Here is a 23,454-nt window from a genome sequence, read left to right on the forward strand (position 1 = left end):
AAGAAGTCGTAAATGCACGCTGCGCTCTCGAGAGAGCCAGGACGATCGTTTCTGTTACACTGGTCGAAGCAGTGCCGCGGTAAACACCGAACAAAAGCGGAGGATCGTGCGTCTCACTTTGCGCGCTCGGGACCGGGTACTTTCGACACTCGTTTCGCGGAAATCTCGTAAAACCTTGCGCCGCGGTATAAATGTCAGTCCGCCGGAACGCATCGAGGACAATCGATACCTACTCCAGTTCGTTTCGCCCCGCTCCGAAACGAACGATCTTTCCTCGCCCGAAGTCAATCCCCACACCGTAGCGCAGTGGGACAAACTGCTCCTTCTTGTGTCCAAATCGTAGAGCTTTTGATTGGAATAGGATAGAGGGATGAATCTTTTTAAAAGCTTAGATGTTACAGAATAAGGGAAAAATATTGAGAATTTATGACAAACAAATTTTGACCTTGAAAATCTACGTCAAACTTGACATTTTCGAAGAAAATTTTGGTTTTTCTGTTATAACGTGTGGTTGAAGTTTTTTCTTGACTTGTTATACATTATTTTGCATAGATTTTGATGCGCTGAATTCGAATCTGTTCGCAGAATTTGTCTAGGTCTTCAGGATTCAAAGAAAAATGCAGAAAATTATGAATGCAGAAATTCAGAATATTATGAAACTCGGAGTGCAAGCAGAGTACTTTATCCGTAATGCAACCCTATCTTTTGTTGGTGCCTTAATGCAACTTTTGGGGGTGAAATCACTCCTTGAAAATAATGCAGAATTTTCTTTTCCCTGGAAAGAAGTTTAAACAGAAGGTACATAAATTTCTTACATCTACAAAACCGCGTAAAAATAATTTAAAAAAAAATCCATATCATAATTCTGAAGGCCCAGACAAATTCTGCGAAGAGATTCGAATTCAGTACGTCAAAATCTGTAAGAAATGATGTATAACAAGTCAAAAAAAACTTCAACCACACGTTATAACGAAAAAACCGATTTTTCTCTCGAAAATGTCAAGTTTGACGTAGATTTTTAAGGTCAAAACACTTGTTTGTCATACATTCTCAATATTTTTCCCTTATTCTGCAACATCTTAGCTTTAACCTAAAAAAAGATTCACCCGTCTATCTTATTCCTACCAAAAGTTCTACGATTCTGACACAAAAAGGAGCAGTTTGTCCCACTGTGCGCCGCAGAAATCTCGCGGGCGATTGTCTCGCCGGTAATTGCCCCGCGCGGAAACGTGGGCTCGAGAGCAGAAATACGTTATCGCGATACAGGCAACGGGGAAAATGTTAAAAAAAAAAAAAGAAAAAAAAAGAATGGGCCGGAGCAAGGTTGCGCCACGATACAGCCGGCCATCGATTTCCACCGTACGGCCACTATCTGATTACCCAATAAATTCTGTCCACCGCTTCGCGACTATACAGCGTTAAATCGGATTCTGCGGTGCAGAAGTCGGTATGTCGGGGGAAACGTTGCGACGGTCGGGCCCGATCGATTGATTACGCTCTACGGAGTACGTGACTCGCGATTTCGTTCACGATAGATTTAATCGCGAATCAAAACCGATCGACTGTAATGCCCCTCGGCCGGGCTGAAAGTACTTTTCCATCGGGAATAAAGTTCTCCGCCGCGGAAACGCTCGATTCATTTGCTAAGAGAAATGGCCCCGTGCTTTCAAAACGGAATTCCAATTTGATGAACCGACGAGTAGCTACTGCAGGCACGCGAGTAATAAGAATCGGAGCCAACCTCGCTCTGTACTTCGAATACCACGAGCCGCGTGTTAGCTAAGGAAACGTAAACGAAAGGGTATTATACCAGCGACGAATCTGCTGACACAAAGGATTTCCATTTAACACCCAAGACCCCAGAGGGTGTCTGAAGATTTTCGCCAACTTGGAGCCAAGCCCGGAGGCGAATGATCAGCCGGCTAGGCTTCGATGATCGATTCGACGCGCTGAAATCCAGTCGGGGAGCAACTCATCCAACGGCTCTGTTTAGCATCGAGCGACAAGCCGACGCACGGCTTCCGTTAGCGGCGTAATCGCGTAGAAACTACACATCGCTGATTACATCGTTAGCCGGCGGGTCTGGTCGTTACCTTTTACAAGCCGGGCCCCGCAAGTCGGTCACGTCTTGCCACCGTTATTCCGCGATTATAATTACGCGCACGTTGCGCGCCTACTCCTCCTTCCTCTCGTTTTTCCTCGGCCGAGGCTAATAATTGGTCCCCCGGTATCGCGGCGCGAGAAGAGAACGGAAATCGATTCCACGAAGCTGCTCGGGCTCGATTCCTCGGGGAGGCGGCGATCCCAACCGGCCGTTCGCGCACGTGTGCACCAGAGTCGCGATTCGTGACACGCGAAAGTCCAGCGCGGGAATTTTTCGCCATCCTTCCCGCTGCATATCGCTCTATCTTCTCGTATCCCGTCCCCCGGGCGGTTCTGCCGGGCCCAGGCGAGAGTTATCGATACATTTCGCGAGGCGAGAAATCGCGCTGCCCGCCGAGAGAAACAAAGAACTGGTTTTACAAGGTTCGCGATTTCCGCGCGGAACGCGGGCTCACGGTCCCCTCGTCGCTCCGGTGGATTTCGACCACGGGGATGTTGTTGGAGATGCTGATGTTTTCGAGTCACGTCGACGGCAGAGGACGTAAACAACACCGTCATTATCATTTTAACATTTCGCCTCGAGCATGGTTCAGAATGCAGTCCGCGCATCTGAACGCTATTTATCCGCCAACCACCTCGTTTCTGAAACTCGCGAGGCTCCAGCGTATTTTTCCGGATTTTCAATCGAAACCTCACCGAGGTCCCGAATCGCGTTTCATCAAAACGAGCACGTCGCGTCGTTTTTACGCTCCTCCCGAGCGTATTCTCCTGCGGGCGGCTCAGACACGCGCCGTCTACGGCCGTGCATGAAATTCGGCAGATTTTATCTACTCCAACCCTTCCCTCCAATCGTCGCGGGGCCGGAGTAGTTCGTTTATCGCGGCTCGTCATCGGGATTTTATCGAGCGTGCAGATCGAGCGCGAGCTCGCCCTCGCGAGCTGCAACCCGAGTTCACGCCCCCGCGAACCGATTTCATTTTACGTATTTACGCGGGATGAACCCTTTCACGATATTTTACAGGCTTCGCTGGCTCCTCTGAGAAATATCCGAGAGCGAAATTTCGGTGGAACGACCTGCAGAATGCGCCCAGAGACGCGGTAGAAATTAATCGAGGGCGATAAAGAAACGGAGGACTGCCAAATTCCCATTGGGGAAGGGTAGCGCGGTTACTCCGAAATTCGGCGCGTCGATACGAGGCCCCGCGGTTCCGCGACAAAGTAACATAATACGAAGTTCACTGCCGGGGTGGCTATCGTTTTACGAACGACACTCGATCTTTCTCTTACCGAGAAATTAAACGAGTCCGATTAGAGCGATCGCGAGCAGGGAGCTCGATTCGCATTTCCGAGCCTCGGGTCGTGGGAAAGGGGATCATCCTCGCCGATCGAATCGCAGTGACGGGTTGTCTCGTCGACGAGGGCGAAGAGCGTCGAAAGGAACGATGGAACGGAAGTTGCGGACGGTGGCGAAGAGGGAGAGGAGACGCCACTTTATCGGGTAACGCGCGTAATCGTTATTACCGTGGTCGCGTTTACGCGAGCTCGATGACGAGGGGGAAGTTTTCTGCAAATGTCACGGGAGAAGACTCGAACGGGGCTGGCCACAGCTGTTTCTATAAATAACCACCCCCGATTCGATGGGAGAACGGGCGTGCTACACGCCAGATTCTGCATCTTCTCTCTCGAAACCGCAGCGGCGGGCGAAACTATGGTTATTGACCCTCACACACGCGCCCCGCCAACTATTTCCGTTCGGAAAATAATGAACCCGCGGATCTCGGCGCATAATTTAACTTCGTAATGAGCATTCTCGCAAGCTCCCGTCCGCTAAGCTTGATTTATGACACGAACCACCCCGAAACTCCCGCGGGGACCGTTTATTACGCCGACGATCGGGGTGCACTCGTGGTTCCGTCAGCGCGCTGCTCGACGAAATGCAGAAGCACGTCGGACGTGCATCGTGACCGTCGGTGACGTATCGCCGCTCGCAAAATAAGTACTTCGCGATGCGTCGCGTAAGACTCTCCGAGGATGCGATTTGCGGTAACGTTCGGGACACTTCCAGTCGGCGAGATCAGAGCATTGTCGGCTACGCGTTGCCGTGGAATCTTGCGGTGAATTGGAATCAGAGCGTTATCAAGTCACGTTTCCTCTGTGTCGTTCTTATCCACGGATTCGAGTGACATTCGTCGAGCTGCTCCGACTCTGTGATCTCTGTATTATATCAACTACGTTTCGATTGAAAAGGAAACTATTCGCCCTCGTAGATTCTATGGATCTCCTACCGAACTCGAACGCAACTTTCCTCAAGATCAACTGACCGCGACATTTTAGACTCCGCCAGACACCGTATCGGCCATGAAGCGAGCAGTCGTCGTTACACACTTTGCGGTTGATACGGCAATCTCTAGTGGACGCGAACCGGCCGGGACAGACATCCGAGATTCGGGGAACGGGCCCGTGGCATCGCGTTTTATGGCGCGTTTTACCCCGGTGTGCCTGACCATCGGTCTTCCACATCTCTTTCTCTCTCTCTCTGTCTCTTCACCTCTGTTTTCTCTCTGCCCTCTCCTACTCTCCGTGTCGATCCAGTCGACCGCCGCCGTCTCTTTCGCCGTAAAGGAGGAGGCTCCGAGCAGCGGTGCAGGGTCACGGCCGGACATCGTCTGCCATACTCTCCCGGCTCTACACCCACGCTACATCTGTTATACTCGCCCCCTTTCGCTCGCTGCACCCTCGTAAAGCCGCGTTTCATTATGCGCCCGAATATAAGTTACCGCAATTTACGCCTCTCGCAACTTACGCGTTTCCCTTCGCCGCGGCTCCGTCCAGCCACAGATTTTCCTGTCGCCTTCCCCGGCTTTTGTTCCGTCGACAGACAGGTTTTCGGGACGGACAGGAGTTAAACGGCAGGTGGCAACGAGGGAACTCTCGATATTTGTAGGCTCGGACGAATCCTTTGGTCTAAGAAAGCTCCCTTAGGAACTGTCTTATTGTTAGGGGAGATCTTTGACGTTTGCGGTTTCGCTTCTCAGATATCGAGGGTTCCGCGTCTCCACGAAAATCGGAGTGACGAATGTGTCTAATCTTTTAGCGAAACATGAGAACGGAGATCGTTTGAGGGAATCACAGGTAGGTTTGGAGTTATTCTTAAACGATAAATATTACTGACGGGCATGCATCAACTACCAAAGCGTGTCGCCTTAAGCGTCGTGCAAGTGTCGAGGCAGTAATTTCGCAGCATCGATGTCACTTTCAAGGGAGAATCTTATTTAAGGTACACGAAACATGACGCTCGTCGGTGACACTCGTCAGTTATGCCACTCAGAGCAATTCTATTCTACTTTTAGTTCTACAGTGAGAAAGTCTGACAGCAAATGAGACAAATTAGAAGAAAGAGTTAGTCACTAGACAGCAAGATACCGAGAATGCGATTATCGATATTATTTTAACACTTTATCCGCCGCTGTTATGCTTGTCCAGCTCTGCATTACTCGATTTAATTTCGAATCTCCGATAAAGATAGACGACGAGCGAGTCGCGCAGCGGATGAAGTGTCAAAGAACGGTGGAAATTTAATTAGCGGCTTAAAAGTAGCGTAAATAGAAACGTGACAGGCATATTTCGCAAGTGGCGCGGGTTCGTTCGGCCACGTCGAAAAGCTACGTGTCCAAGATGACGCGAGTTCGCGAAACAAGGTGCTCGAGCATCTCGCAACACTCGAATGGACCCGGAATTTTTCGGCGCTGACTCACGGGGGACAACGACCGCCGTCAAATGTATCGGGATCTTCGGCAAAATCGTGCAACTGACTATCGCATGCCAACGACCTGAATCTCGCGACTATTCGACGTCTCGGGTGGCGCGACCGCGCGTATCCGTGCAAATTAAAACAAAGCAAGCATTCCGCTGGTTTCTGCGTCTCGATGCAGCGATTTTTTTTAAGCCCGCGACTGGGACTCTGGCTTCTTTTCTGCTTAACCAGCGTCACAGTGCCGAGGACTTACAATTTCTCGACGGAGGTTCGATGCCCGGCGTGGAAACGCGTCCCCAGGTGTCTATCCCCCCCTGGAAAGTGAAATTCGGGATTCGAGGCACGCTCTAAAGTGGTCCGCGTTGTTGCGCGCGACAACCACGTGTTGCACTTCTAGTCGATATACAGGCACGCACGCGGCGGGTGCGCGCATCCCGCTTCGGGGCTCGCGTGCCCCTCGAGTGATTGGAAATCAATTCGTGGTACCAGGCCAATTTCAACGTATTCACAGTTTATTGAGCAACCCATGAGGGTTGGTGTTACAATGTACAAAAAACGGAGAGAGAGTAACAAAGCGTGTAATAAATTACATGAATAAATAAATAAATAAATAGACGTGTACAAGGTAAAAAAAAAAAGAGGAACGTGTCCGTTCTGTGTTTCCTCGATATGTGACACTGACGAAAGTTACATTCCCCGTCGAAGCGCGGCTCCGACAGGGGATTAGCAAACTGCCGATCCTGTACGTACTACGCAGAAGTCTATCACAAAAGTTAGTTCGAGGTACTCCTTCGTTCTAAGGGTGACTAATCTATTTCGACGGCTACGGTGGTCATTGGCCCCCTTTGTACAGCCAGCAGCCCCCGCGGTGAGCAAGCAACGTGTCGCGGACGGTGTCGTCGTCGTTCTCATGCAACCGCGATGGCTAAACCGTCCCTCGCCTCCTGGTCGCGCGCCTTTCTGGAAAGCCGCCTGGATAGGACCAATTTCCATCGTGAAAGGAGCACGGATCTACCCCCGACGTGCAAGCGGGACCATGCCAGGTTGAGAAGGAAGGATAGAGAAGAAGCGTGCGGCGTCGGGGTTCGAAGCGCACGTGACGAGCGTGACCTGGGCCGATTCCGTTCGCACGCGTTAGCCTCAGGCTGACGGAGCGAGCGGACGTACGGGCCCAGGTCGTTCATCGCGACGGGCGGTTCGACAGCCGTGCAAGGACACGCAGGATTGCCCCGAGGCAGCCGAGTAGCAGCCATAAAAAATCGCACAACTCACGATTTCGTGACGGATGCTGCTGGGCGTTCCTGCTCCTGAGGACCTGTTGCAGGGCTGCGTACAGGTCGAGCATCAGTTGCTCCAGCTGCTGGCCCTGGATCTCCGACTCGTCCTCGGACGGCAGTGCGAACGGGATCGCCATTTCTCTGTGGTGGCAGGTGCGCACCTGGATGCCTGGATCGCTATGGTATTTCTTCTTTCCGCTGCCGCCCCTGCGCCGCTAATCAGCAGGACACTGCAATCGAACCAATTGTCCGTGGGTCAAGCACTAACCACTTTCGAGTTTCTCTACACCGGAGTGGGTGGTGGCTCGTCGACTAGCGGAGCGATGAGTGATCGAGAGAGAGAGAGAGAAAGAGTCAGAGGATCGCGTCCCGCACCGGATCAACGCGGACCGAATTTTCCTGGAGGCACACGCACGTGGAGTTTCCGGAATCGGACGGCGCACGCTCAATGTTCGGTGGTAGCCCTGGCTACCAGAGCTAGCTGCTATCGGCCCGCCAGCCGATTGTCGGTGGAAAACGCACGTGGCCCGCCGAACACCCCGCCAACTAGATGAGCAACGACGAGGATGCGCCCGGCCAACGTTCGATCTGCTGCTGGGCGAGTTTCTTTCGCTTTCTGTACACGAGTGTTTCAATAGCGTCGCCTGCAGCGCCTGTAGGGTGGATCCTCGTATGGATCACTTTCCATAGGTGCTGAGTACCGGAGGGACTGTCCGTTGCCGAACGTAACGCCGGACCCGCTCGATGGCCTCGCCACTGGCAACCACCGATGACAGTTGGACAGATCTGTCCCGCGGCACAGCGGAGTTCAACGTCCTCGCGGAAAAGCACGGCACACGGGATGCACTGGGAATGTTCTATGCAAAGGCGGTCTCGAGTCCAGTGTCGTCCGACACGCGAGGGAAGAGAACACGAAAGCAGACCTCGGTCCGGCTCGAGAAGGAAGAAACGAAGATTACTTGTGCGCGTCTTCGACTGTTCTCTTCCCCTTCGCAAGCTCTGTCAGTCCGCACGTACACGGCTCGAAGGTGCGTAACGACACAAGCACGTATGCGGTTCCGACTGTCCTCTTCGCCGCGACTATCACACGCGTGTCCAAGAGCACGGGGGAGAAAGTGAAGTGACGCGAGAACACTCGACTGAGCCTTAGGTAACGAGAGACACGTCTACACTCCTCGAGGTCTGGCGTGGTAATGATTCTGTGCTTTGCTTTCGCAGCCACTCGGCCCGCACGTTCTGCCTCGCGGCGGCAACCGACTTCCCCCACGCTGCCCGCGTCGCGCGGCCGGTTGCCGCGTGGTAGGGGAACTCGAACCATGCGCGCGCACCTCAAAACTACGAGTCAAGAAGGGCGGAAAGGGAGGAAAGAAACGGGCCTGCGGTGAGGGGAGGAAAGGGGAGGCGAAGCGCGCGTGAGTGTGTTCTCGCGAGCCTGTGTACTCGCGTTGCCGCGCGTTGTAAATTTACCGGTTAGGGTCAAGTGGGGGGGGGGGGGGGGGGGGTAAAAAGATGGAACGAAAATGAGAACTTTTGTAATCGGGTGGCACCGTGTCCCCGCGGCCGACCCGCCAATAGAACTATGCCGAAGCGGCGTGGAGAGGAGCTGTTGCACCAGGAAGGGTTTCGCGCGGGCTCCCCACTCTTTTCCTATATTCTTTTAACAGCATCTTTATATTTCTTCGCTCGCCCGGGAGACAAAAGAAAGATCGACTCTGGGATGGAAGGACTTTTGCGCAAGCGTTCGACGCGAATTGCTCGTGCACAACGAATCGTGTAGCATGTAGCAAAGAGATCTCGACAGGGGAGAGAGTGAGAGGGAGCGCACACAAGCGAGCGCCGAGCTTGTATGCGCTCCGAGAAGCGGGTTCGTAGAGGCGAGTATGACACGACGACGAACGACACCCGAGCGTAACTGCGTAGTTTCTGCTGGCGCGACTCCTTCACCGGGGGGTAGTTGGAGGAGTTTCGCGGGAAGCGGAATTATTCGCTCCTGTTCGTGGCGTGATCGGGTGGTTCGGGAGCGTCGTGCATCTTTCGCGAATGGGGCGCAATATTCGCGACGAATTTTTGCTCGATGGCAATCAGAGTGCGACAACCGATGCGATAAGTTTATAAATGAAACGAAGAAGACGCGCGGTGCGTTTAATTCTGCCTTAATTCGGGGCGGGGGGAGGGGGGAGGAACGATGGGAACGAGATATTCATGGGATCGCGATACTTGGGTAAGTGACAATTTTTTACGCGACCAATGAATGGGTGAACAGGCAGACGAACAAGAATATACAATGTGCTCCTACCGCGAGCGCTGATTCACAATGCATACGATGCTCCGACCCGCCTGCTACTGGCCGTGCAATGCAATCACATAAATAAGTATCGGCATATTACTCCGCGGCTGGATAATGAGATTTGAAAAATAGCGACGAAGGAAGATAAAAAATCCGCGTGACGGAATACTTTAATCGGGCACCTTTAGTCGATTGCATATTTTGATTGTCTTCTTATCGATACTCGCGTCGCTCTATTTCCACCTTTGTCTTAAGAGTGGGAAAGAAAACGAGAGAGAGAGAGAGGGAGTTCTACGTTTAAGGCGAATTTCTTTAAACAGTACAGCTGTTAGGGGTGGTCCTTAAATTACGTAAAGCTTTTTGGGAGGAGGTCGCGAATTTCTTACGGTTTCTTACAGAGGGAGAGGGGAGTCAAGTAGCGTCTTACGTAATATTTTTCAACCTAATTTTCAGTAAATACAAATTCTATCATTAATGTTCCAGGAAAGTAGATTTAGTTTAAATCTCACGAAACCGAGTTAAATGAATTATATAAACCTTTAACAGAATTTTAATAGCTGAAATAATTAAATGTAAAAAATATTACTTAAGGAGAGAGTTGCAATATGAAATCTTACGAATTCTTATACTGGGGAGGGAGGGAGTACGAAATCGCTAAAATTACTCTTACGTAATTTAAGGACGGCCCCTTACGACAAAGTTCCTTTCTCGTTCGCAAAGCGTCACGAAGAAACTCCAAACGTACTCGAACTTATACCACTGCTGACGATGCACTCCGAAACGTTGCACCGCGGCAGCAGTAGGTACTCTGTTACTTCGCACAGGAAGGTCCAGAACCGCGCAAACGTCGTGACGGAAAAAAATTGAATATCATTCGAGCAGCCACCCTCTCGTATTCGACTTGCAAATAGCCGCGAGACAAAGAGAGTCACACGAAAGCAGCGAACGCGCGAAATGCACGCGTGCATCCGCGGCGTGATGCACCGATTCCGCGCGAGTCGCCGGAGCCCCGACCAAGCGGGCCTGAGCCGGGCTATCAGCATTCACCGGGGCAGGTTGACGACAAGGCGAGAGGTGAATAGATTAATGGCGGGAACGGCGAGGAGAGACATTGTCACTGGATATCAGATGAGGGGGAGAGAGCGCGGAAGGGTGGTGGAGGGGAGTTAAAGGCCAGGTGAATCTCTCCGCGTATCGAGGATGACGTTACAGAGAGATGGCATTACCGTGGCGGACGATAGAAACTGGAGTCGACGAGGTGAGCACGCGGATCCATCCCGGCGGAGAATGGCACATCGATATCGACAGATCGATGTGCTTAATGGCAATTTCACGCGTGCATCGGGGCCTGGGCAGACGCAACGATCGGCTGCTGCCCCGTTAATCAAATTCGCCCGCGCGGACGTAGAAAGATATTAATTGACTGGATGCGAAACGGAACGTCGATCGTTGCCCGCGAACCGCCCGCTCCGACTACTTTTCCGCGTCGCGAACCGTCCGTACGTCCGTGCGCACCGTGATTTATGGCCTGCGCGCCGATTAGATTTTATTGGGATCTTAATTAGCTGGTAATGGCGAGCCACGGCTACCGAGTTACCTGCGCTACGCAGCTGCTCTCGTTCCGTTCCGCGGCGATCCCCGTTCCTTTTCTCCTTGGACGATTTCAACGATGATCGATCGAGTCAACACGGCAAACACCGAGCTTAGTTGCACCACACCGCCTCGGAAAATATAGCTAATTTTAACTGCTATTAAGTGATTAATGCGCCGAGGATGTGCAAGCGACGCGAATGATCAATGTCACATTCGGCTCACTCCGCTTCTCTCTGACCGGTATCGAAACCGCGTAGGCTCCCTCTGAATACTCTCTACCATCCGCGTCCGTCGCTTCGGCGTAAACAGAATCGATACGTTATCGGTGCATTCGATAAACATGTTAAAACACACTTACATGAAACTATGTCATGCGGGTAATATGTATCTCCTTTGGTATCGTCGGCAACGATTCCCTTTTAGGGAATTTCTCTTCGGGTATTCGAAACACTACTAAACTCTCCTCGATCCCCCTGCTCCTTATAAGAAAGCACGCGCTAATCTTATCTTATCAGAATATGATACGGGTTTAATTAGGTATAGCTATTGGGTACATATTTATTTCATCGGCATTACGGAATTACTTCATCAATAAACATAAATACAATGCTTTCCATGCGCGCCTTATCCGAAGTCACTATCTCCAATTTATTAATTGTAAATCTAGCGGTGCCAAGATACTACTGATATTCCCAACTCTGATACCAGAACATCACGACAATACATCACGACAGCTTCGACAAACAATTTTCACAGTGCAAACATTCTACAGTGCCATTACAATCCCTTCAATTCCGACAGAGCTCCAAAAGAAATCGCCGCAACACCAATCGCGACCCCCGGGTCGCTCGAATATTTCCATTCGTACGGCTGAACAGAGGAATCATAATCGTTGCCAGGATTACAGCGGCAGCATCTGCCAACGTCGTTTTAACGACCCTGCTACCGACGGACGGGCCTCGGCAACCGTGATTCGCGTCAAGGTTCTCGCGCAACTGCCCGAAAACGGCGTTCGACGTTAACGATCCACGGAGTTTAGCGGCCCGGAAGCGCGAGTGGTCGGCCACCCCCGTATCGTTTCCTTCCCTCTTCCGTCGCTGGGCTGCCTGCTCGTTTTATTTCCGCGGAAAGTATTGAATCGGTCCCCCGGTAGCGGGCGAGATTTAAAACCGGTAGCACCGTATGCACGGACCGGATTGTATATTTTTAGAACGACCAGCGTCCTCGCGTGGGCGGACACACGCTGGTCACCGGTCCAGGAACCTGCGCCACTTTTGTCTCCAGCGCGCACCATCATCTCCTCGCCCTTGTCGGCGGATTACACGCACCCAGCTACGATCTGCGAGTTAATTGGGGGATCATCTCTTGTCGATTTCTGGCGATTCCCTGGGGAGGACGAGGGTGCTCACCTTTGTGGGCTCGCAGTCAAGGGTTCGATACGGAGGAACTCTCTGACGATCTTGTACTTTCATCTTGTTCTTTCTGGTCTGAGGAAACGCGGGGTGAAAGTATTCTACTATTCTAATATAAGGTGCTGCTTTGGGAAACGTTTCGGAGGTTCCAGAACCCCAGAAAGGGTCTGATAAGGGCGGTGCATTCGACTGCGTTTTGAAAATCGATAGAAACGTGCGATAACAGCGAAAGCAACTTCCCCGAGGAAGAAGAAGTGCCCAAAGTTTCGCCCCAGCTTAGATCAACGAGGCGCCTTAATTATCGGGGCAATTATCGCGGCGGGGAGGAGTGTTATCTCTGTTGATGTCGCGCGACACGAGTGAATAAGCCCGAACGGGTTTCTTCTCCGTTGCAGCATTTACGGATACACTGTTGCCGTCCTTTATGAGGTTAACGGCAAGAGCAGCGTTATTAAACGACGTTCCTACTGGGTGTCCGGCAAAAACGCAGTCGTCCGAGGAGCAATCGGCCGGCCGCGGCGCAAGGTTACGAATGAAAGCTGCCAGCGAAATCGCGCAAGGCCATGAAAAACCGTGCCCGGCCAGACTTAGATCGAGAATTTTTCTTATCGGCAGATCAGATACCCGAGGCTGATCGCTGGGAATTCTTGCAACTTCAATGACACCTCTTTCACTTCGCTCACTGGCACTTCGCGCGAAACGTACCAGGGATTAATCGCAAAGAGAAATGGCGATGTACTCCAGATGACAAGGAGTACCTAAAATCAAACTGTTCACTGAATTCTAAGTCATAGTCCAGTGCAATTAGACGGAAATCTGCCCAATCTGCGGAATAAATCCCAGCAAGCTAAATTTTGGTATGGGCCTTTATTTAATCGTTTTAAACAATATGTCAAAAGTCCCCATTGATCCAATCGCCGCTAAAATTTTTACAGAGGGTTGAAAAATAACAACAGTTTTTCGCGAATATCTCGTTATCTAGCAGCGTTGCGACAAAAATAGTTATTATATAATTTATAGCCTAAGAAATTCTCTACAAAAAAGGTGGTGTGAGTTTTTTTCGTAGGAGTGATGAGAACGTCAGCGTCAATGGATATAGCACGTGTAAAGCGAATAGAAAGAACAAAAGTAGGTTTATTGGTATGAAACACGCTCAAGACGATGCTAACGTTCTCATTAGTCCTACGAAAAAACTCATACGACCTTTTTTGTAGAGAATTTCCTAGGCTATAAATTGTATAATAACTATTTTTATCGCGAAACTGCTAGATAACGAGATATTCGCGAAAAACAGTTGTTTGAAACGACCAAATAAAGGCACTTACCAAAATTTAGCTTGGTGGGATTTATTACGAAGACAGATCCTAATTTCACTGGACTATCGCTCCAATATAGGTAGAGCAAGGTATGTATATTATAGTTCGTCTCGGAAGGACGGTGCACGCGTTTTACAAAGGCTCTGATGCAACAAGGCTGTGCAGTTGAAAATACACCGCAGCGCGGCGAGTTCAAGGCACTCCTTTGGTTACTAATGGATTCGAACGCTCTCGCAGCGCCGCGCGCGATAAAATTTCCCGAGGAAACTGAATTATCAAGCGAAACGTTTCAGCGCGGGAGAATCCGGAGCAAGGTGAGCGGGCAAAAAAAACGGCTCGGTTGAGAGTCACAGCCGAAAGGTGACTCAACTTATCACGGCGATGTTACGAATTGCATTTCTTATCATTTTTATCGGGCCATCGGTGCGTTCACCCTTCCCGCCGCGGTTCATCGAACCAGATTTATTGCTCGTTCCGAGAAAATGCCGGCCACGGGTCGCTCGCCGTGGATTTATTAGAGCGCCGCTTTCCCGCACCAGCGGGCGACCTCACGCCTCGGACAAGGACGCTGATAGCGGATAGGAGCGCGAAAAAATAGTGTCCGTGAATAACAATAGCCGGAAAACTGTGGGCATGTACGTCTCGCGGGCTCGCTGGCGCGTCTAACGCCAGCGCCTCCGGTCACCCCACCCGCGAGGCTCGATTTTATCGCCGGTATCGTGGCAAATAATCGCGTACCTACGTATCGGCGTGACGTCGTTGTTTATCGAGGATTCGCGGGCGAAATAATGCCCCGCGGAAATCAGAGAGCGATCGATCGAACCCCGTCGCGTTGCATATCTTGAGCAAACGGCAATAAACTCATTTCTGTTTCCGTTGTCGAGACATCGGTCGCCCCGGGCGCTTCAAAGAGGAACGAACCTCGCGGGCGTAACCGCCGTCGTCGAAATCGTCGGCAACGGCACTTATCAGGGATCCTGATCGGGGAAAGCAAAGTCACAGGTCTGCGAAGACGTAATCGTCGCGTGCACCGTACTCTAATTACACCTTCCCTTCCTGTCCCCGCCACTTTTTACGAGCAAGTGCACTCGCGTCGACCGACTGTCCGCCGACAAATACGCTCCCCCTTATCGCTGATAACCGCGAGGGAGGTTGGGGAAAGCGAGGCACGGGAGGATAGGTCTCGATAGGCCGCGCAGGTTTACTCGCGCGAATCCACGATTTAAAGAGGCTGGTCGGTGCAAGTAAGGGAACACGTACAACTAATATCTACGATTTTGTAATTCCCGGAACCGGGCGCGCGCCCTAAGCGATCGCACTGGAACAGCTCCGTTCCAAGAAGTTGCAACGCGTCAGTCACGAAAGCTGGGAGACACGTGTACGTGCGGCACACGTAACGCGATGGGATTGCTCGATAAGCGGGCCTCACTGTCACGGGAAATCGTTGAAAGGGTTTGAACGATTTCCCTGAGTAAGTTTCGAGGAACAAGTAGGTAGCTTGACTTCGACCGTCGCGTCTATCGATCACGCTCGAATTCCTATGCGCCACACCGATCAAATTAATTTTGGAGAATATCCGAGCGCGCCTCCACTTGAACCTTACACCCTATCGATTCATTAATTTCTTCCTATCGACTGGAAAATAACAGGAATACTTCTTCATCGCGATACCTTTGGCATAATCCTGTCAAGCAGAATGAAATCTCCAGTGTTTCCGATTCGAATTGCGAAATCTGCCAGTCACGACTGCTTTCGGTAATCTTATCGAGACGCGTTCGTTGCAGCCCTATTTTCGACGCAGATATCAGTTCCTGGTCACGGTCGGGCACGCCAAAAACACCGTGAGAGAGGATCGTCGGCAGGCAGATTGCGTAAGTGAGGCTACTTGGGAGCGGATCGCTCTCCTTCCGGGGAAGCAATTATATCAATCGCTACTGCGAAGGACACGGCTATCATCATAAACGCGGTGGATCGTAAATCGCGGGGGCCGGATACGGGGTGCTCGCGAGGGTGTTTGCGGATGCGATAACGAGCTGGCCGCAGCTTAGACCCAGCCGCAAAAGCTGCTTGTCTGTCGCCTTCCGTGCGGCTTTCAACAAAACATCACCGTCCACGCTGATCCACCAAACTTGCCGCGCAAAATCTGTTTTGATCGCGCGCCCATCAACTCGGAGATACCGGTGGCTCTTTTTGCGCACCGTCCACGAAGCAAAAGGTAAACCGGTCGCCTAACATTGCGGTGGATCGAAAGTAGGTGTTCGTGTCACATGGCGGACAGGTGTTTGTTTATTAAAATTGATCGATGATTAGTATGTGGGACGCCGCGGCGAGTATACCGCGGTACGGTTCCAGTGATTTCGATATCTAGCGCTCGCTAATGGCACCGAGAGGCACCCAGCGAGGCCGCATGTTTGTCCGGAGGACAAATTACGCTACTTGAAACCGCAGTGTCGTAGCCGTGGTTTTTGCTCGCGGAGGATTCTATCCTGTCCTGCGGCCTTGACTTTGGCCAAGTTTCTAATTTGCCGTGGCGAGCTACACAGTGCTAGCTGCCAGAGGAACACTGAGCTCGAGGGCGGGGAAAAACGGAGACGAAAGCGGAGAAGAAAGAGGACAGCGCAAGGGGAGAGAGAAACGAATGCTCGCGATGTGAGTAAGCCTGTGCACTCGCAGGTGCATGGACGTGCATTCCCCAGCTGCGAGGGCGTAATATGCAGGTAGACGCGCGCGGAAATCGCAGATAACCGGCTCGACGTGAGGTATCATCAAGGTCCAATAGATAGGAATATGGTTCGTTTAGGTAGAACAAAAAGAGTATGATCAGAGCGGGCTAAACGTGGGACACGCCGGCCTCTAACGATAACCTCGGCAACCGGGAACCTGCCCTTGCGCGCTAATAAACGGTCTATCGTTTTTAGATAAAGCCCCTTGCACGCTCTTAACGCGGAATATTGCAACGCTCCTGGCCGGCCATGTATCCCTAAAGGACTACAGACGACAGGCTAGTTCTGCTGGCGGGCAGATAACGGATTTCCTTGACCCGACGAACCAACGTCCACGTTTTATTCGGAGCATTTCAACGAGGCCCTTGGGAAACGGTCGACCGCTCCCTCGATCCTCTGCTCCGTCTCGCTTATGAATTTTTAATCGACCGGTGCCTATTTCTACTCGCATCCAACTCACTTCGCTGCACCGAAGATCCTACCGAAATCTCTAATCGCCAAGCGGACACAATTATCGCGTTCGATTCGCGCGCTATCCCCTCCGATACGTGTGCCTCGACACGTACGTGCAAACACTGAGCAGGGAAAAAAATCGTCTTATCGCGAGCGCACCGATAACGATCGTACAGGGCAGAGAATGCACGGTGGACTCACCGAAATTGTAGAAATCCAGAGAGACAGGCAGGCGACACTCGGTATCGACGGACTCCGAATGGCTAGGAGTATTCTTCGGACTGAGATTCGTACCGTGGCGATGGTTCGGGCAGAGTAATTGTTATATCGAGTATCGCATCTCGCAGCTGGTCTAATCTCGAAAAGATTTATCGCGGAGGTGCACGGGTGCAAAAGCGGGGCACGCGCCTTCGCTTGTCTTCCACCAATCGTCGCTCGTTGCTCAAGTCTCGCTACCCTGGCTTGGCCAATCCTGATGTTACCTACACGCTGCCGCCGCCACCATTGGCAGATACCAGGCCGATGAGTCACGTCATTTCCAACCGATAAATGTCTCGTGCACGTATTTTTTTCGTGCCTTCCTCCTCCCACGTCGTTGCCATCTCGCGACGCGTACCCCAGAGCCTGGAATCCCGGCACGAGCCCGCGTGTCTCCCGGCGGCGACGAAATCCACGGTAGGTGGGGGTGATACCATCGTCAAAGAATTCCAGCTCGATCTAATTCGCCGATAGCACTTTTTCTCATGGCGCGTTACTTGCGCGCATCTTCGTCAGCCGACGACGCGGACTTTGGATTCGGTGAATCTCAGCTGGGGAGCTCCTTCGGGGGAGCGGGGTGGAGCAGTAGAATGTTTACGTTGCCCCGCAGGTGAGCGTATTTTCGCTGCTTCCGATGACTCGCCTCGCAACTATTTCTTACTCCCGCGGGTAATGAGTAATACCTACTGGTTTGTTGGTCAACTAACGAGCCTAGAGCAAGTCACGTCCGCTAAATTGATAGGTGTATCTTCCTCGTGATAGAATAGGAACGCGGTGGTCAGATTACTGAGGGTGTATTTTAGGTCGTTGTCCAAAGTGTTAGGGTAACAGGACATTTCTTTGCGTTTGTACGACCTCATATTCTTATCTGTTACCGCTGTTGGTACAGGTATGTGTACTTGGACGATACGGTGTCACAACTGTTTATTCATTGGACTTCTACTGTAAATAGTGGAGGTTTATCGCCTCTCTACTGGGGGCTGTGTAAATCGCTTTCTTTTAAATCCTCACAATGCGAATAAGCGAGAATCTAATCAGCCATTCTACAGAGATCTTCGAACTGACCTACTTCTGTCGCAGTTCCCGAACGCTGCAGGCTCATTAGCCTGAAGCACTCCTGCCAAACTTCGCGCTACCTATCGTTCTTGACCACTCCATGGCACGTGAAATTATTTCTTTATCAATTCCCAACGATAGCGCGTATCAACCGCAGGTGACAGCGTCTCAAACACCATGATCCAGCACAGGTAGCCAGGGGATTGCATTGTTTGTGTACAGTTCGCTATCTGCGACCATTGACTCATCAAGGCGAAAGTCATCGCAGGGGGGGGATTCAGCGAAATATCAGGCAGGTTAGTCAGAAGCGAGATGAATCACGTGACTTTTCGAAGGAACAGGTTCGTGCCTAGCAACCGACCAATCCCAGGCAGTTTTTTAAGGCCCCGAAACACGGTCCTAACCCAAGGGACCCTTCCCGCCCTCTGCCATTCCCCCTCATCGCGTCCGGGCCCTCCCTTGAAGTTAACTGGAACGGGTTATGAGCGGCCGACAACAGCAGGAAACGAACGCGATGACTCACCGACACACTCCAAGAAACGGATAAACGTATGCGAGGAAGACGAAGACGACGAACTCTTACCGCACGTACGTGCATCGCGTAACCTCGTTACCATCGGCGCCCGCGTCCTCCTCTGCCCTCGGGGGTCGGTCACGCGATCGCGGCAAACGAAATTCACGTGCAACGACCTTCGCGGATTGCGATCGCAGCACCCACTGCGTCCTTTGTCTTCTGGACGGAGTTCCTGTATTGAGATCGACGGCGGGTATGCAAGATTCTTCAGGAACGGAGTCTCGATAATCTGATCTACCATACGACTCCAAGTCGAATTCGTCAATAATCCGCCCAGCTAAAGTATTTTACACTCTAAGAATAATACTCCTTGTCGAACAAACTGGGTACGATTTAACCCTTCGTTGACACACCTCCTTTTTCGATCAACTTTGACATACCTGGGTGGCTCACACCCAGAGCAATTTTCGAACAACTGCCATTATCATCTAAAGAACCCAATCTTCATAACAAAAATCATGGATCAGTTTTAATGTCTCTAGAATATATTCCAATAGTTGTTTTTATCGAAATTTAATCACAGTTTTTGTAAAAAAAAATCTAGATTACCACATGTCGAAAAAAACCAAGAAAATCTTTAAATAGTTGTAACTTTTACAAATTTCAATAGTAGAAGCTAAAAATCTACAGAGTTGATGCTCGGATATAATATTTTGAGAGAAAAAATAGTTTGTAAGTCAGCTTTGGAGAAAAGGTATTCATTTTGCATATAGACGGTACAGAGCGTGTCAAAATCAGCTTATGGGTGGCTCACACCCAGAGTGTCAACGAAGGGTTAAATCCACCCACCAAAACGTGATAAATAAATTAATAACCCTTTCAGATGTATGTACATAGATAGGTACCGTTTAGCAAAGCCCACGGACGCTCCCAGTGACGGTTGAAAGATTGAAATTACAAGGGGGTTGCCATTAAAATAATCGAAGCCAGTGGAACACGCGCCAACCATAATACCGCGAAATCTCTCATGCGCGGGGACAATAGATCGTACGCATTACGGGCGATGCCCATAACGCTTGATAAACGAGTGAGTCCTCTGCCTTCCATTTAAGCGGCGTGTCACTTCGGCCCCCCTTTGTTCTCCGTTTCTGGGAAAAGAGATCCTCGCGGCTCGCGAAATTTATCGGCCAGCATTCATAACCCGGTCCGAAGCGGCCGCGTTATCGGTTTTATCGCGACTCGATGCGCGGCCACGCGGCCCTGCGTGAAAAATCGTCTTCCCGTTTCCTGCCCCCTCCGCGATTCGTCCCGGATTAATGGCGATTTTTACCGCGGCCCTGCACGAAAACTCGAGGCCGACGGGCAACGGCAGATCGCGCGCGATTAGAAACGCCTTATTGCGAAATTATTCGCCAGGCAACTTCCGGTCGCAGGGACCACCATCCGCCTTCGTTTGTCGGTATTCAGGCTCGTTAACCGGCGAACAAAAACTTACGAGGTCGAAGCCCCCGGGTTCTTCCGAAAAGATTTTCTCGCCCAGTCGCTGGCGAAACTGACGGTCATTTCCGCGCTGCACAGGGGGGGGAATTAAACGATACCGACGAGGGGGAGTGCTTGCGAGACAGTAGCAAAGGATTCGTCGGAGCAAAGGGTCCTCTATCCGCTGCGATGGGGATCGAAGTACTAAAGAAAATTAAAATATCAGTCGGAAGTCCTGGGACTGGCGGCTCGATCCCATGATCGAGACGCTAGTGAATTACTACACAGAAAGAGCTGCAAGTAGATCCATAAATCGCTGGGACAGCGGCGTGTATCGCGAGCTGGACGGGCGTAGAGCCAGACAGTCGCCAGGCAGACAGACACCAGACGGACGGTGAGAGCGTCTTTTTTTTTTTTACTTCTTTTAAGCCTGTCCTTAATACTCTTATTGGCATTGGCATTGCCGACGTCCCCGGGAGCACGTTTCGAGCGTGCTGCTCGTTTTCCCCCTTTTGCTTTTATCCTCGGCGGGCCCGGGCTCGGTGGGGCCCGGTTTTGAAATTGTACTTTTTATTGCGCTCAGGTCTCTAAACGACGCAAAACTCCGGCCAGTGTTTACGGCGCGCTGATTAAATTTGGCCGGGGCCTACCTTCATAAATAATTCAGCCCGAAATTTCACCTCGACGATATTTATCAGAGAATCACGGGCACCGGACGATTTCCTGGGATATCGGCGTCGAGGAACCTCTGGCTGACGATTTCTAGTCGGGATGCAGGCGACACGGATGGTGTCCCGTTGGAACGAGCGATTTTCAACGGCGCAAAAGGCTCGCCCGCACCTCCCTTTGTCCTTCTTCTCGGTCGACCCGTGCATTATTTTCTTCCACTAGCCCGGGCCCGGATCACACGCATGCACCTGCAAGTCGGAACAGGTCCCAGCAGGTCCATCTGGCTCGGATTCCCCTGCTCGACCGCACCTTCTTACCTGTCCTCTCGGTTCGCCGGTCTGTTTTCACTCGGGACTCGTCATTTCCCGAAAATCCGTGAAAACAGGGCCCCCGGTTCCTTCCCTCTTCGATTTTCAATCGCATTCGAGGTCGGTGGCGCGCGAACACTCGTTTCCGAAGGTAATTCATCGTGTCTGATGAAATAGCACAAAGCGATTAAGTGTTCGTGAAATATGATACTTGTTTCATCCTGGAATTTTTACCAAATCTCGTTTCCTTATGGTTTTTCCTATCACCACTTAGCATCGCGAACGAATCACACAGTTTACGAAATCCCAGCGGAGAAATACTTTTCTCCTTAGCAATCGGCCCTTATCTCTCCGGCAATCTGTAATCCGCTTTCATAACCCTTGATATTGGATAAACTGGAATGAATCTGCGTGGCCCGGCTCGTGAACGAAGAGGCGCGAGAAGAATTCACCGCGCGAGCGGTACTCACAGTGGTGATTAAACGTCCACTGTGTTCACCTTGAGTTCCCACGACCGAGAGGATCGTGGAGGAACAGAGATCCAGAAGCGTGTCCCGTCTTCGCGGCGCGGTGGACGCGCAGTAGCGGCGGAAGGTCGCCCAGATAAAGCTAATCTACACAGATAACAGTGTAAATTTGCGGCCGCGAGATTTATGGGGCTGGATCAGCGCCAGAGCAAACCGTGTCGACGAGCCCTTATATTGACCGGTAATCCGGTTGGCAGCCCTGCCGGGCGAAAGTCGATCCCGAGGCCAGCAGCTCGTGACCTATCTAAAAATCTCCTCTCTCCAGCCTCATCCCTGTGAGCAGGACAAATGTTCCGACTCGTTAGCAAACGGATAACCGCCACGAAATATATGTAATATCATCCCCGGACCACCGAGCTGCGTTCTTCACAGTTCTAATTTCCTCCCATCTTTTTTCCCCCTTCGCCTGGCCCCTCTGTGGTTCGCGGAGCCCCTCGAACACTTGTGTAAACGTGACCCAGAGAAGTGACCAGGCAGGGAAACGTGAGAGCACCATCGCCTCCCCCTGGCAGAGTGAGAAGGACAGTCACGTGTACGGATTTCGAGGCCTTAAAAGCATCAGCAGGATCTTTCCAGGATCTGTGTTGCTGCTGGTGGTTTCACATCTGGCCTTGCCTTTCCTCCTCAGTTTTCGTAGGACCCGTCCGTGAAAAGATCCTCGTCGCGTCACGTAATAAATGGCATGGGGCCCCCGAAAACTGGTCCCTCTCCGCGCCAGTGGCCCTATCTTTATGGGATCTCCTCGTGAAGGTGGACAAAAAGGGTCTCTCGGCAGCCGAGAGGGGACCCGGCTTCCAGGAATCCGTCGAGGTTTTCTGAGACTTTCGGGCCCCTTACCAAGAACCACGGGGCCCCGAAGGGCCACGCTGTGCCACGTCGCTCCACGGAAAAGCCTCGGCGAGTCGTGTGTCGGTACACTGACGGGAATGGCCTGCCAAGCGTTTGTCGTCATTCGTCAAGCGAATCGCGCCAGGTGACGGGCTTTCGTGGAAAAGGGAATAGCGGAGCTACGGGGGAGAGAAACGCGAGATGCGCTTCTGTGCAGGAACCTTGATAGTCCCTTTTGTGAACTTTGCTACTCGTCTTTCGAGGTGATTAATGAAGCTCGGAGGGACCACGAGACTCGGTCGTAACGGTTTGGAGGTTCATTTTTCTTCACTCTGCCACGTCCGACGATTGTCGAAGTCTATTTAGTTAGAGACGATTCTGTATCCATCTTCATCGTCCACTTCTCCTCGACGAGTCCATGCGAAGGAAACAGGAATTAGATGGTCGAAACGAATTACCCTAAACAGACTCGATCGCCTCGAAACACTGTTCCAGTGTAGCCCTCGAAGGTTAAAGGATCCGCAGCAATCCCACATAAATTTCCCTCCTGGTAGGGTTCGCACGAAAGCAAAGATTGGGCCATTAGAGGATCGACTGGAACGACACGCGGTGTTTTGCAGCGGCGCTCAGTGGTTCCAAAATGCCTTTTTGTGGATAAAATTCCGTATCTCCGTCAATTCTCAACCGATTTTTGATTTTTTTTTTGCTCGTTTTGTCGGGGATTAAATTTGCCAAAATGTCCAACAGTAGTTTTCCAAAATTTTCTTTAGGAATTTAAAATAAAAATTCTGAACTCTTGGTTCCGAAACGACAAGTTTATTAACCAGTTTTTTTCATTTAGTTAGTCTTCTTCCATATATTCTACATCTTCTTTATAATTAAACAAAAGATATTTTG

The 23,454-nt window shown here is 51.2% G+C and overlaps 1 protein-coding gene across 5 annotated transcripts in view; it reads right to left on the reverse strand.

Annotated features, from left to right (window-relative positions):
- The window catches only part of LOC143373402 (uncharacterized), a 155,891-nt gene that overhangs the window by 22,521 nt on the left and 109,916 nt on the right, over positions 1–23,454 (reverse strand). The window contains exon 2 of one of the 5 annotated variants that reach the window (XM_076820632.1): positions 7,130–7,364. The exons of 2 other annotated variants lie outside the window; for them this stretch is intronic. In XM_076820632.1, the coding sequence (XP_076676747.1) occupies positions 7,130–7,271 (142 nt within the window). In that variant the 5' untranslated portion in view covers positions 7,272–7,364. Of the gene's footprint in view, positions 1–7,129; positions 8,389–17,119; positions 17,870–23,454 lie in introns of those variants that run through there. 2 more of the 5 variants (XM_076820634.1, XM_076820631.1) reach the window with 2 other exon arrangements.

Source organism: Andrena cerasifolii, chromosome 9, assembly GCF_050908995.1.
Source record: "Andrena cerasifolii isolate SP2316 chromosome 9, iyAndCera1_principal, whole genome shotgun sequence".
NCBI classification, from domain to species: domain Eukaryota; kingdom Metazoa; phylum Arthropoda; class Insecta; order Hymenoptera; family Andrenidae; genus Andrena; species Andrena cerasifolii.